The sequence below is a fragment of the Plecotus auritus genome (genome assembly GCF_963455305.1).
Source record: "Plecotus auritus genome assembly, chromosome: 13".
Classification (NCBI taxonomy): Eukaryota; Metazoa; Chordata; class Mammalia; order Chiroptera; family Vespertilionidae; genus Plecotus; species Plecotus auritus.
In genome coordinates, this window is record NC_137779.1 from 13416112 (window position 1) to 13430229 (window position 14118).

At 45.0% G+C, this 14118-nt stretch overlaps 2 protein-coding genes and 1 long non-coding RNA gene across 3 annotated transcripts; 1 reads left to right on the forward strand and 2 right to left on the reverse strand.

Moving 5' to 3' along the window:
• Nucleotides 1-139: 139 nt before the first annotated feature.
• Nucleotides 140-12174, reverse strand: DIABLO (diablo IAP-binding mitochondrial protein). Its single transcript, XM_080650221.1, has 6 exons — nucleotides 11748-12174; nucleotides 10718-10844; nucleotides 5378-5509; nucleotides 4635-4745; nucleotides 4386-4482; nucleotides 140-905 (listed from the first exon to the last, which is right to left on the reverse strand). The coding sequence occupies exons 1-6, from the start codon at nucleotides 11795-11797 to the stop codon at nucleotides 712-714; spliced, it is 711 nt and encodes a 236-aa protein (XP_080506347.1). The 5' UTR covers nucleotides 11798-12174; the 3' UTR covers nucleotides 140-711.
• On the forward strand, nucleotides 2221-6241 carry LOC308238404. The gene is made up of 3 exons (XR_013959556.1): nucleotides 2221-3631; nucleotides 4342-4441; nucleotides 6100-6241. It is a non-coding gene; the product is annotated as an uncharacterized lncRNA (long non-coding RNA).
• On the reverse strand, nucleotides 12143-12277 carry LOC308238403 (uncharacterized protein; the record flags this gene model as incomplete). The annotated part of the gene is made up of 1 exon (XM_080650222.1): nucleotides 12143-12277. One exon carries the CDS (start codon nucleotides 12275-12277, stop codon nucleotides 12143-12145), a length of 135 nt encoding a protein of 44 aa, XP_080506348.1.
• Nucleotides 12278-14118: the final 1841 nt, after the last annotated feature.

A 14118-nucleotide genomic window follows, 5' to 3' on the forward strand; every position in this document is an offset into this window, starting at 1 on the left:
GCCAGTCGGGGGGAGGAGGGTGAAAGTGGGAGGCTGCAGAGGACCCCAGAAGATACACACATTTTCATTTTTAAATGCAAAAAAATTATTCTCCTTCAGATACAATAGAGAAACTCGAAGGAAAGAAGGACACAGGAAGCAGGTGTTGGAGTAAGTCCTGTTGAAAGTACCAGGTAACACTCTGCATTCAGTCCCTTAAGAATAATGAATGGACTTTTGGCTGCTTGGCCTGGGCTGTCCTTACTGGGCCAGGGGGCCAGGTCAGAGAAGGCATTAGAAACACTTAAAAAGAAATCTTACAAAGAGGACAGGCTCCCCACCCCCCAAAACTCACATCCCTATGGAGGGAGCAAATACTAACTCCTTTTGAGTAAGTTTGGAAATGAGGTTAAAACAGCTACTGAACTTGTGGGCATGACAGAAAAGGACTCTGTCTGGCCAGGTTAGTGAGATGCTCTGGGCAGGAAGTGTAACAATCGGTGGGTGGGTGAGAGGGCAGCTGTGCTGAGTGGGGTGCAACGGTAAACAGGTTGCAGTGCCCCGGACTAAGAACCAGGTCCAGTACGAGCCTGAGGTCAGGGGTCAGGCACTCACAGCTCACAAATGCCTCTGGCCTGATGGGCCAGGGCAGGACCTGCGCCTCCTCTCCGTGCAGAGAAAGCTGTGCTGACCCCAGGCTGAGTGGGCAGAAGTGGGCAGTGGCTCAGGCCCTCAATCCTCACGCAGGTAGGCCTCCTGCTCCGGCTCAGCCCTGTCATCCCCCTCCTGTGTTTTCTGACGGAGTTCTTCTGTCTGTGCTTCTGCCAACTTGGTTTCTGCTTTCTGGGAGAGCTGGCGCACTTCCTGCACCTGCGACTTCACCAGCTGAATGTGATTCCTGGCGGTTATAGAGGCCTGATCTGCTCCTGCCAAGAGATGGGACAATTAAGCTGAGCAGGCCAACAGGGCAGGTGCGAGTGGTTGTCATCTGAGCCCCTGTCCTCCCTGTCAGCCTTCTGTCTGCAGAGAACTCTAATTCCACATTCAGGTGTGCATTTTACTTTTTATTGTCCAAGTCCTAGCATATTTCTCCAGCTATGAGCAGCTATCATAATTATTACATGCAATCCCCACAATCTTTATAGCTACATAGCTCTTAAAATAGATGCTTTGTTAATTTAAATACACAAATACTGATTTCTTTTTGATAAATTAAGAGACCACTAATAAAATTGGCCATATACATATGGAATGCTTAGGAAAATATTACTATAAGTTTATATAATAGCACAAAAGGTATTTATTGAATGTCTTTTGCAATTTTGTTTAGAAACGTTTTTGAGCTCTATCATTTCTTTTACCTGTTGCTAGTGTAGTTCATCACGAGATAGGCATATTTACCCATTATTTATTGAACATTTGGATGGTTTTCTATCTTACTGCATTAATGAAAACCTTTGGTACAATGCTGAAAGGTAGTGGTTATAGCAGGCATCCACCTCTCATTTCTGACCTTGATGGAAATGCTTTTCATATTTCACTGTTAAGTAGGATCAGCCTTTATCATTTAAGAAAATTCTCTCTATTAATAATTGTAGATAGAAATCAAATGGGTACCACATTTTATTGAAGGCTTTGGGGGCATACATTGATAGGATTACATGGGTGGCTTTTTAAAAACCTTTACTGTACATGACCTCAAGTAGTGAATTATGTTGGCAGTTTTTTCCAATGCTGGATTATCACTGTATTGTGAGGGTGAATGGCTATGCTTGATTTACATCTGTATTTGTGACACTGAACTATATTTTTGTTTTGGTGCTGGTCTAGTCATCTTAGATCAGGCCTGTGCTGGCTTTATACATTATAATAGGTTTTTCATCATCTTCTATGACTGGTACGCTTTCTGTAACAGGAATTATGTTTCTAGAAGAGTAGATAAAACTCTCCACAAAACAGCCTGGGCTTAGTTTCTACTTTGGGGGCACAGAATCTTTTAATACACATATCTGGTTCATATTTCAACCTGTATGGTGATTGGTCTTTTTTTGGATTCTTTACTTCTTGGGCCAATTTGGGATCCTCATACAATGTAAAAAACCTTCAAAACAATAATAGCTCTTTCAGATGTTGCTTTTGCTCTCTAAAAAGCCACACGTGCCAAATCTTATTTTTAAATCCTTTTCAAGGAACCAAATTTTACCTTCTTGACTATTTCAAGTTTCTTATACGTTTTCTTTTATTCTTACACTATGTGGATTTATTTTGTTCTTTTTCTAAGTTCTAAGTAACTTAGTACTTCTCATACAGTGAACATTACGTTATTCATGCTGCTGTTCTTTGTATTTATGACACACATGTCAATTTCTCTTTAAAGCCAATTAGTTTACAAGTCCCGGGTCTGCTATATACTGCATTTATCATCACAGTTCTAAATATTTTTAATTTTCCATTTTGAGTTTTGGTGGGGAAGGAGAGTCAAGGAATTTGCTGAGTCTTTGTCACCTGGCACAAAATCAGTTTTTGTACACGTTCTATTTGTTTAAAAAGAATGTGTGTGGAGAGTAAAAATTTTCTTTTCAGTATATATATTTGGTTAAGCTTTGAAAAATCATTCTGTTCAACCCTTTTAGCTTTAACTGTTTTGGTCTTGACCAGCGAGTCTGAGGTACGTACAAAGCTCAATACCAGGTACCTCATGATTGCTATCTTCTCTACGAATTGTTCTGTCCCTTTTAATGCTTTGTCCTAAATCCTTTTTCCGACGTTGCTCTGCCAGCGTTTTTGGGTAACACTCTTTCAACTTTCCTATGCCATTTTGTCTTAGGTGCCTCTGTAAACAGTTGTAGCCAAAATTCTTTCTAACATAATCTAAGAGGATCATTTAATAACAGTAAATTTAATCTGTTCTTATTGTGATTACTGATGTTTGCCGTTCCTGTTTTTCTTTGCCTTTTCTAATAGGTTTCATTTCTCCTCAACTGCCCTGCTTTTCTGTGTCCCTTCCCCCCATTCTCTTTGCAGTATTTAGCCGTGTCTAATGTTAAGCCAATGTCCCTCTTCTTCCCCAAAAAGGTAAGAAGGCTTAGCATGCTTTCACTTCCCCAGATTGATTCATTTTTTAAAAATTTGTTCAATACTCAGAACTTCTGACATGTTTTACTAAATTTTATTCATTATTCTTGTATTTCAGTTGCTTATAATTTTTCTTCATAGTTTTTCCAGAAAACGTGTTTGGTAAACTTTGAGTCTTTATATGCCTGAAAATATCTTTATGTTCACATTTTAATGATATTTGGCTGGATAGGATATAAAATTCCAGGTTATTCCATTTGTCACCTCACATCTGGGGTTGCTGATAAGACTGATGTCTGATTATACTTCCTTTGTAAGTACATCTATTTTTTTCTTATACTTTTTAGAACTTTTACATTCTGAATCTGTTTAGAGCCTTTGTGAGCCCTTTCGATCAGTTCTGGGAAATGCCTGTTTTTTTCAGATAATGCTTACTTCCTCTCCTGTTTCCTCTGCTAGATTTAAGCCTGCCTGGGTGAGTGGTCTGGGAGTCCCGCGGCAGTGCCTCAGCCAGTATCCACCTCCACTGCCACCACCACGCCAGACCTGTCTTCAGAATCTGATTCCTCAGGTTTTAGTTAAGAAGTCTTTTTTGTACCTTTTAAAAATTTGGCAATAGAGACCCAAGTCTGATATCCTGAAATAGAAAAAGACATATTTTAACATACCCGTATCTTAATAAGAGCTGGTCCTGGGCTATAATTTGTGAGCTACCTTTTTGGGACCATGGACCAGTCAGGTTTCCCTCAAAATACTTTTTTAAAAAATATATGCTTTTATTGATTTTAGAGAGGGAGAAAGAGAATGGGAATTGAACTGTGACCTTCTGGTTCATAGGTCAATGCTCAAACACTGAGCCACACTGGTTGGGCCTAAACCCTAGTATGGCTGCTTGTGCCACAGCACCCTGGTTGAGTTACTAGCCCCCAGTTTCTTCACCTGTAAGGTGGGAATGATAACAATAGGTTCTACTTTAAGGGAACTGTGGGTGTTTAAAAGTATCTATAAAATGCTTACCACAAAGTCTGAAATAGACAAACATTAGTTATTCATAAATTATCTGGATTATAAAATAAATGTTTAAAAACTATTTGAAGGCAAATTTTCCAGTTGGCACTAGTTTTACCATTTTATTTTCTAGATATTGACAACCTAGCTTCTACTGGCTTGGTCTCCAGGGGTGTTAATCTTCTCCATTGTGCAAACAGAATGGGGACCTTTTCTCACCAAGTCAGAGCCACAGTGGGCTTTAGGCCATCTAATCCAAATCTCTCATTTTACCTCCAGAAGAGAACTCCAACGGCACCTCCCCAGTGAACACTGGAACCTACCGGTGTGATACGCAGCTTCCGCCGCCATCTCTGAAAGACTAACTGCGGTCATCCAGGTACTCTCCAGCCTCAGGTACTCTTGCTGCTTTGAAGTCATCTGTAAATCAAACAAAGTGCTTCAGACAACAGGAAGAGGTGAAGCACATTTAAAAGGACTTATTCAAAATGGTAGACTTAGAGAACAGTGACTGGTTAGACACCACAAGGAGGCAGGAGCTGGCATACAGAAATGCCTGACTCCTTACTTACCTCAACTCTGGCTCCTATGATCACCTGCCACACTTCATCTTCCTCCTGTGAATTCATTTTCCCGAGTAAACTTGTATATTGTCGGTACAGAGAAACTAAGGTATAAACAGCCTACAAATAGAAAAAACAAGTCTGAGTGAAATAAGTGAGGCATATGAAGTAGGATTAGTGAGATCCACACCTGCAGATGATGAAGTCCCATTACAGCAAACCGGCCTTCAGTCCTCGGCCTCCCAGACACGCATGGTGTGGGAAGTAGGGGTGGGTATTATTCCAGGGCGGGAGCTCCACTTATCAACTTTTGTGTTTTTAAGAGCTTGTGAGTAACTCAGACATAGAAAGAGAGCACAATGCAGAGGGAGACTGAGAAGGCTCAGAAAACTGCTAGAAAATAGATACGAGAATTTTCAATGATTGTGATTACCCATATACTCTATTAGCTCACAACAGTGGTTTCCAAACTGCCCTCACAGAAAGGCCCCTGGTGCTGCTGGTGGTAGACTTTGGGCCCTTTCACCCCTAACTGCACCAAATCATCTTGGTTCCCCTGTCTTACAAACTGCGCTGCTATATTTAAGGTTTTTCTTTTAAAAACCAGTGCTTTAGATCAGGGCAAGAGTAAATATTTTAGGCTTTGTGGGCCCTATAGCCTGTTGCAACTGTTAACTCACAAAAGCAGGCACCAGACTGGCTTGGTCTGTGAGCCAGGTTGCTACCCACTGGTCTAGATGAGCGAGGCTTACCTTGGTATACTCTGTGATGGCTTCAATCAGCGCATACGTGGTCTGAGAGAGAAAGGTGGAGGTGCTATCTGTTACCAGAGACACAGCCCTCCTCATTAGTGCGTCGTTACTGAGAGAATGAGGCTCTGATTTCTGAAAGACACAAACATTTTCACTCAACTTCCAAAGCACAAGCTGAGAAGGTGTCCCAGACAGCCAGGTGGAAACGTAATTCTCAGACTGCACCTGCACTGTGCTACTTGTGTCAACTCCTTCTTAAGCTTTATTTTGGCTATTGAAGACAATAAGTAGAAGTAATTCCAGAGCATGCTTTCTACCTACTTTTATTCTTTAGTCGCTGCTGCAAACAGCACAGTTTTCTTTACATAAAAGGCTAGTAATTATAACCAACAAATCTCATGAAGGTATGATTCATTCATTACCACAGTGCTAGATGCTTGGGATATAAAAATAGAGATACATTCTTTGCCCTCAAAGATTTCAGATAAGGAGGGGAAGGGCTGGAGCTTATAGAGAACTTGAAAAAAAAAGGAATGCAATCAAGACCATGGGAGCAATCACTTCTGTGTTGAGTGAGAACAGCTACAAAAGGCTTCACAGAGTTGAGGATTAAGCGGAGGAGAAAGTAAATGGGCAACTTTGAGCAGAATGAGCACTCTGACCTCAGCTATTATGTTAAAAAAGCCAATATAACCACCTGACTCTGCCTTTTTCTTCCTCAGCAGAGCCCTGATTGTTCTACAGCTAACAAGGAAACCAACCCCCTCCATCACCTAGTGTCTTGTTCTTGCTAAAGAGTGTAAATACATAGTGTTGCCTGTTGAAAGCAGTAATCAATAAATATCTTTGATACAGGAGCAAATCAAGAATTTATTTACCTTATCTGTATTTCATTCAAATAAGTATTCATTATGTACCGTATACCGAGGGGCTAGAAAGGAAGGAATGACAGTATCTGTGCTTATGAGAAGCTAATTTTGATCTAGTCTGATAACTTAACGTCTTCATAATGCCCTGTTTTACAGTGCACTTTCACCAGTTCCTCACAACAGTCCAGAAAGTATCACTTCTAATAGAAGAGGAAATGGAAGCTCAGAGTAGTTATACAATTTCACCAAAAAGACAGACATCCAGACCTCACACTAAATCTTCCCATGGGCTCTGCTGATGGACTATCATAAAATATAAAAATAGACAACATTAAGTGGTCAGAAAAGAAGATTGTTGGACGAGGACTGGCTTTAAGGAGAGGTGGATTTGGGCCTGAAGATAACTAGGATCAGTGGTGAGGCATCTGGGTAGAAGACACAAGGAGGAAAATAATACATGCGTGTAGGGGGTGTTCAGGAACTGGGGCGGGAGGGCACGGGAGTCCCTTGGATTTGAGTCTAACACAATGCAGAGCTGCCGCAGGTGCTGAAGAACAAAAACGCTATTCCTGCAGGAGAACAACTAGAGGTTCCTCTTATGTGACCCTGACTGAGGTAAATGGGGCTTCAGACTAGTACACAAACTGAGAAAGACAAACCCAAAAATGTCCTAATTGTGACTGAAAATGGCCGCTGTTCAAGTAAAGGTTTGAGGGTTAAAGATTCATCAGTGTGCAGCGACAAAAGTTAAAGTGGAGGCACAAAACGGTGAGGGCTCATCAGTGAGCCTCAGAGGATGCTGAAAATACTTGTAATAAATGGAATTAATCTTAGAGGATAAACACACATTTAAGTATCAGGAATATCTTGCTAAAGTGGAATTTGCTGGTTTCCTATTTAGTTCTTCCTGAGATTATAACCAGTGATTGTTAAAAACAAGGTACCACCTTTCATATCAACTGTCTGCTTAACAGTTCCACCTAGATGTCTACTAAATATCTCAGACCATCAATTCTTTATTTCTTCCTCCAAAAACCTATGGCACTCCATTCTTTCTTTGCTTAGGCCTTTTAAAAGCATCTAGGTTATATACTCCACATCTAACCCATCAGCAAGCCCTATTCTCCCACCTCCACTGCTGCCCACCTAGACCAAGTGCACTATCATCTCGTGCCTAGACTCCTCTTGGTCTTCCTAGTTTCACATGCACCTTTAAAAATTATGTCAGGCGACATAATACTATATATAAAAAACCCTAAAGCCTCCTACCAAAAAATTATTTTTTTAATATATTTTATTGATTTTTACAGAGAGGAAGGGAGAGGGATAGAGAATTAGAAACATCGATGAGAGAGAAACATCGATCAGCTGCCTCCTGCGCACCCCCTACTGGGGATGTGCCCGCAACCAAGGTACATGCCCTTGACCGGAATTGAACCTGGGACCCTTCAGTCCGCAGGCCGATGCTCTATCCACTGAGCCAAACTAGTTAGGGCCAAAAAAATTATTAGAATAAATGACTCCAGTAAAGTTTCAGGATACGGAATCCATATACTGAAATCTATTGTTTCTATACACCAATAATAAATGATCAGAAGGAGAAATTAAGAAAACAGTTCATTCAAAATTGCATGAGAAATATAAGATACCTAGGAATAAATTTAACCAAAGAGGTGAAAGTCCTATACTCTGTAAACTGTCATGCACTGAACAAGATACAAATAAATGGAAGGATTAACATCATTATAATGTCCTCACTACTAAAAGTGACATACAGATTCAATGCAATCCCTATTAAAATACCAATGGCATTCTTCTCAAATTAGACCACCTATTCCTAAAATTTATATGGAACCACAAAAACAAAAACAAAAAAACCCCACACCAAATAACCAAAGAAATCTTGAGAAAGTGGGAGCTATCATGCTCCCTGATACCAAACTATACCATAAAGCAACAATAATCACACAGTATGGTACTGGCATAAAAAAGAACAATGGGCTGAAACCGGTTTGGCTCAGTGGATAGAGCGTCGGCCTGTGGACTGAAGGGTCCCGGGTTCGATTCTGGTCAAAGGCATGTACCTTGGTTGCGGGCACATCCCCAGTGGGAGGTGTGCAGGAGGCAGCTGATCGATGTTTCTCTCTCATCGATGTTTCTAGCTCTCTCTCCCTCTCCCTTCCTCTCTGTAAAATATCAATAAAATATATTAAAAAAACAAAAAAAACAACAATGGAATAGAGAGTCCAGAAATAAAACCTCATTATATGGTCAATCTATGACAAAGGCAGCAAGGATATACAGTGGGGGTAAAGACAATCATTTCAGTAACTGGTGTTGGCAAAACTGGACAAATAAAAATAGATTGCTTTCTTACACCATATACAAAAACAAACTCAAAATAGATAAAAACCTTAAATGTTAGACCTGAAACTATTAAACTCCTAAAAGGAAAAACACAGGCAATAAACTCTTTGACCATTGCTCTTAGCAATATATTTTTGAAAATATCTCCTCAAGCCAGGGTAACAAAAGAGAAAATAAACAAATGGCAATATATCAAAAAGTCTTGCAAAGGAAACCATCAACAAAGTGAAAAGATAACCTGCTGAATGGGAGAAGATATTCGCAAATGATACATTTCATAAAGGGTTAACGTTTAAAATATATAAAGAACTCATACAACGTGTCCCCCCACCCCCAAAGAAAAATTAAAACATGTCAGGACCTGAACAGATATTTTTCCCAAGATGGCCAACACACATGAAAAGATGTTCAACATCACTAATCATCACAGAAATGCAAATTAAAACCACAATGAATGATCACCTCACACCTGTCAGAATGGCTGTCAGCTATTATCAACAAATCAACAAGTGCTGACCAGGATGTGGAGAAAAGGGAACCCTCATGCACTGTTGGTGGGATTGTACATTAGTGGAGTCACTATGGAAAATAATACGGTGTCTCCCTAAAAAATTAAAAATAAAACTGCCATACGATCCAGCAATTCTACTTCTGGGTATTTATCTGAAAACGAAATCACTAATTAGAAAAGATACAGCCCTGGCTGGGTTGGCTCAGTGGATAGAGCCTAGGTTGCAAACTCGATCCCCAGTGGGGTGCGTGCAGGAAGCAGCCAATCAATGATTCTCTCATCGTTGATGTTTCTATCTCTCCCATTCCCTTCCTCTCTGAAAGCAATAAAAATATATTTTTAAAAAAAGATATGCAGCCGAAACCGGTTTGGCTCAGTGGTAGAGCGTCGGCCTGCGGACTGAAAGGTCCCAGGTTCAATTCCGGTCAAGGGCATGTACCTTGGTTGCAGGCATGTCCCCAGTGGGGGGTGTGCAGGAGGCAGCTGATCGATGTTTCTCTCTCATCAATGTTTCTAACTCTCTATCCCTCTCCCTTCCTCTCTGTAAAAAAATCAATAAAATATATATTAAAAAAAAAAAAAAAAGATATGCATTCTATGTTCATTTACAATACCCGAGATACAGAAGCAACCTAGGTGTCCAGTGATAGATGGATAAAAGATGTGGTATGTATGTGTATGTACAAACACACACACAATGGAATATTATTCAGCAATATAAAAGAATAAAATCCTGCCATTTGCAACAACATGTATGGACCTTGAGGGTATTATGCTTCTACCTTTGCACTTGAGTTCCTTCTGCCTGGAAAGTCTTCCCCAAAATATTATATGGCTCACTCTCACAAATCATTCTGATCTCCACTTAACTACCACGTCATCAGAGTGGACTTCCCAGACCACCGTATCTAAAACGTAACAGCTCTGTCCAGCACTTCCTATTCGCTCACCCTATTTGTTTTCTGCACAGAACTCACCACCTGGCTTTTTAAAAAAAGATGGGTTTATTATTATTATTATTATTGCTTTGAGAGAGAAAGAGAAAAAAAGAAGGGTTGAGAGAAAAATAAAATAGAATGTGCCCTGACTAGGAATCAAACCTATGACACACAACCGAGCCACACCAGCCAGGGCCACCTGGCATTTTATATCTGTTCATTTTCTCCCCTTTCTTCTCTCTAGTATGTAAGCTCTAAGAGAGCAGGAACTCTGTTTTGTTCGGTGTACGGTACACAAAAAACGCTCAAGACATTTTTGTTAAACGAAAGACTATTTCAGTGATAGACTGTAATATACTTAATTCTCTCTTCCCTCCTTATACAATTTGATAACTTCAGATAACGTTCCTACAAAAAGAGGCAACCAAAATGGGAATATTAATGTTTGGTCAGCTCTGAAAAGACGCTGGCACAGTGGAGAGTACACCATCGTGTGTGTGTGTGTGTGTGTGTGTGTGAGAGAGAGAGAGAGAGAGAGAGAGAGAGAGAGAGAGAGAGAGAGAGAGAGAGCGCTCGCTAGCAAGCACTGGGTAGATTATAACTATGAGAGCTTCCTGTGTGAGGACATGCTGCCGAATGACACATCGTGCCTTACCTGCGCAATGGGAACTGCACACAGGGTCACACCGACTCCCACGGCCACGGTTTTGTGCCATGGTCTTACCAACTCCGAGAAACAGCGCCTCCTGAAGCTGGCCACGACAGGAACACTCCGTCTGTATCTAGACACAGAGGCCACATTTATTTTTTAAATGTTTTTATTTCAGAGAGGAAGGGAGAGGGAGACGGATAGAAACATCAATGATGAGAGAGAATCATCGATGGTATGTGCAGCAACCCAGGCATGAGCCCTGACCAGGAATCTGTGACTTCCTGGTTCATAGGTCAATGCTTAACCACCGAGGCACACGAGCTGGGCCAGAGGTCACACCCACCAATCTGTATAAGTCCCCGCGACCATTCACAGGGGGTGGGAACTCCAACTGCGGCTTCGCAGGAACCTACGGGCAGGTGTGGGGTCGGCCTTCCCAGCGGCGGGGCGTGCTGGACTGGGAAGCCGGGACTGGCTGAAGTCCTCCCTCCCCTCGCTGCCCAGCTCCGCGAACCCCCGCAGGGCGGGAATGCGAGCCGAAAGGCGGCGCTGGATTCGACAGGTGCCAGGTGTGGCCGCTTAAGCTTTTTAAAACCTCACACTCAAACAAGCTCCCGCGGGCAGAGTCTGGCACAGGGCCTCCCGCAAGGTGTCTGATAGTCCCCGCCGACCACACCTGGGCCGCAGGTGCTGCGAGGGTGCTGACCGACTCCCCTGCCCCTTCTGTCCGCAGGGAACACTTCCGCCGCCTGCCCGGGCTTCGAGAGCAGCGAGAACTCGCGGGCAGGCCAAGCCGCCCCAGAAAGACAGTGGGAGGCCGGGGGGCTCGCGTTCCACAGGTGGGATAACGGAAAAGCCGCCAGTGAGGGAAGAACCCGCCCCGCCGAGGCGGGACGCCCTCGGACCAGAGAGAGGGGCGGGCCGATAAGGGAAGGGCATGCCAGCAAGGCCGGGGCAGCGGCCGCGCCGAGCGCTCTCCGCGTCGCCTCTTCGTCTGGCGTCCCGCCCACCTACACCTACTCCGCGGCGGTACCTGAAGAAGGAGGATACACTCCGCGACAGCCAACCCCTCAGAGCCGCCATCCCACGGCCAGCGGACGCCAGACGCACACGCCGGAAGTGACGAAACTTCGTGAGCGGGGAGGGCGGGGCGCGGCCTCCACTCCAGAGGGCCTGGCCCCATGACCACGCCCAGCCCGAGGGAGCAGTCGTGATTGGGTAGGCGGGAAAGAAGGGGGCGGGGATTAGGGAAACGGCTATAACGGCCGCGCCCGGTACCCAACCGCCGGAGCTTCCGCGCGGAGTGGGCCGGGCCCTGGCCTGAGGGCGCGGGGTGGGCGGGGCGAAGCCGGCCGTGGTGACCGGTGGCTGGACCCCGGCCCGGGAGTGAGGAGGCCGGGAGGGGCGGGGAGCCGCGCGGAGGCGCTGTCACTTCAGCACCAGGAAGTAGGTGGTCCAGCCGGCCAGCAGCAGCGCGCCCAGGAGCACCGTGTAGCTGAGGAGCACGAAGGCCAGCAGCTCCCGCAGCAGCTGCAGCACGTGGATGGTGGACAAGGCCGGCATCGCTCTGCGCCGGTGGCCGAAGACCTGCAGGGCACGGGCAGCCGGGAGACCCTGAGTACGCAGAGAGACGATTCCGCCCGCGGCCAGCCTCCATCGGACACAAGGCGCCTTGGACGCAGGTGGCTGGGTGAGGTCCCGCCCTCCGAAGAGTAAACGCCTCTCTAAGGCTAAGGAAGCCCAAAGCGCCGATTTTGGCCCTCACCACCATCGGATGCTCACTCTTTTAAACCAAAAGTTCCCCCTCGTTCTTGGGCTCCCCGTCTGGATCTGGGCTTGGACGGCAAAGCAGCCTAGCTGTTCCCAGCTCCGCCGCCTTTAGTCTCCCTCCCCAGCCGCTCCTCCCATCCAGCTCCTGCATTTTTAATGTTTCGAGTGCTGCTAATGGGCTGATGGAGTCAAGCTTTCTTTTCCCACCGCTCAGGCTGCAGCTCAAGCCATCTGCTGCTCGGGAGGGAAAGAGACCACCTGGGGTGGGAAAGGCAGCAGGCCCTCACTGCAGCCCCTCTGCAATCCCCTGGCCCCAACGCTTGTCAGTAGCAGATCTGAGGATCTTTGCTTTGTGGTCCGGCATGCTAGCCCTCTGGCTGGCCAGGATTGCAGGAGTGCCAAGAGGTGGCTCTCGGTTTGATTCTGGGCTTATCTCCTTCCCCATCGTGCTCCTGTCCATCTGCTCCAGCCCCGCTGCTCTTCCACCACAGATGGAATCAGATGGTGACCATCACAAACCAGCTCTTTACCTCCACTGCTGCCCTGCCCAGGAACTCCCCTCAGCGCCCCACTAGCTTCCCTCTCCTCATTTCACTCACTTAGCCAAGTTTTCAGGACTCCGCCTCGGCAGCTCAGAGCTCTCTCTCCAATCTGGTGTCCGAAGGTAGCTTGTGTGCACTCCAGCGATCCCGGCAGAGATGCGGGATTCTCAGGCAGCAGCTGCACTCACCAACTAGGTGTGGTCTAGAGACCAATCACAATCTCCATGTGGTCCCTGAGCTCCCAGGGAGCTGCGCACACGCGCGATCCCAGGCCAGGCGGGGCAATGGTAACCCTGCCCACCCTCTCTGCCTGTCACCACCACTGCCCACAGCGCTCCTAGGTGCCTGCAAAGCTCCTGACTTAGATGGGCCAAGCCAGCGGTACACCAGGGAGTATTTCATGCCCCTTCTTGTCTGCCTTTCTGAACACTGTGGGTGGGATATACTCCAAATCCTTTTCTAACACTCACATGGAGAGCAATCCCATCCTATTCTCAGAGTCAAAGAATTACCGTACAAACGACTTTCACTATGACAGCCAACTGAGCAAAACTGTCTTAAAAAAACATGCCACTGTGAGCATGCATGTGTGTGAGAACCAGGCACTGAGAGCCAAGAGCTGAGTGCTTGGTTCCAAGTCACAGAGCTGAGCAGGTTAGAGACTCATCGTATAGGCACCTTCCCAAGGTGCCCACTTCCAATTTAAAGTCCTCCAACGGAGAGGCTACAAAAGCCAGTTCCGAATGCAGCACATACAGAGCGGACCCGTCTCCTGATGTTAAGAGTGAAAGAAAATAAACTTGACGCTGCTGCTGGTTATTTTGCTTTTTGTACTAGTTTGTAGTTACCGTTTCTTTGACCTTAAAAAAAAAAAAAAAAAAAGCAGGCAGTGCACACACCAACCCTTTTGTCAACATCACCAGCCAGAAGCAAATGGCTCTTTAATTTGATCAGGATCTCTTATTATCAAATCATTGCCCTGGCCGCAGCTCAGCTAAAAACCAGAGCAGACTATTACCAAGTGCTCAGGAAGTCAGCAAGCAGTAATTGCTCCCCGAGAGAATTGGTCATCTGAAGGGCTCTGTGCCCTGT

Bases quoted from the DNA above. Each gene is read 5' to 3' on its own strand.
- DIABLO (XM_080650221.1), bottom strand. From the start codon at position 11,797: ATGGCGGCTCTGAGGGGTTGGCTGTCGCGGAGTGTATCCTCCTTCTTC. The intron at 4,746-5,377 runs GTAAGCCTCGCT...TTCTATTTGTAG, and splicing joins CCATCACAGAGTATACCAAG to GCTGTTTATACCTTAGTTTC. The intron at 906-4,385 runs GTAGGTTCCAGT...ATCTCTTGGCAG, and splicing joins GGAAGCTGCGTATCACACCG to GAGCAGATCAGGCCTCTATA.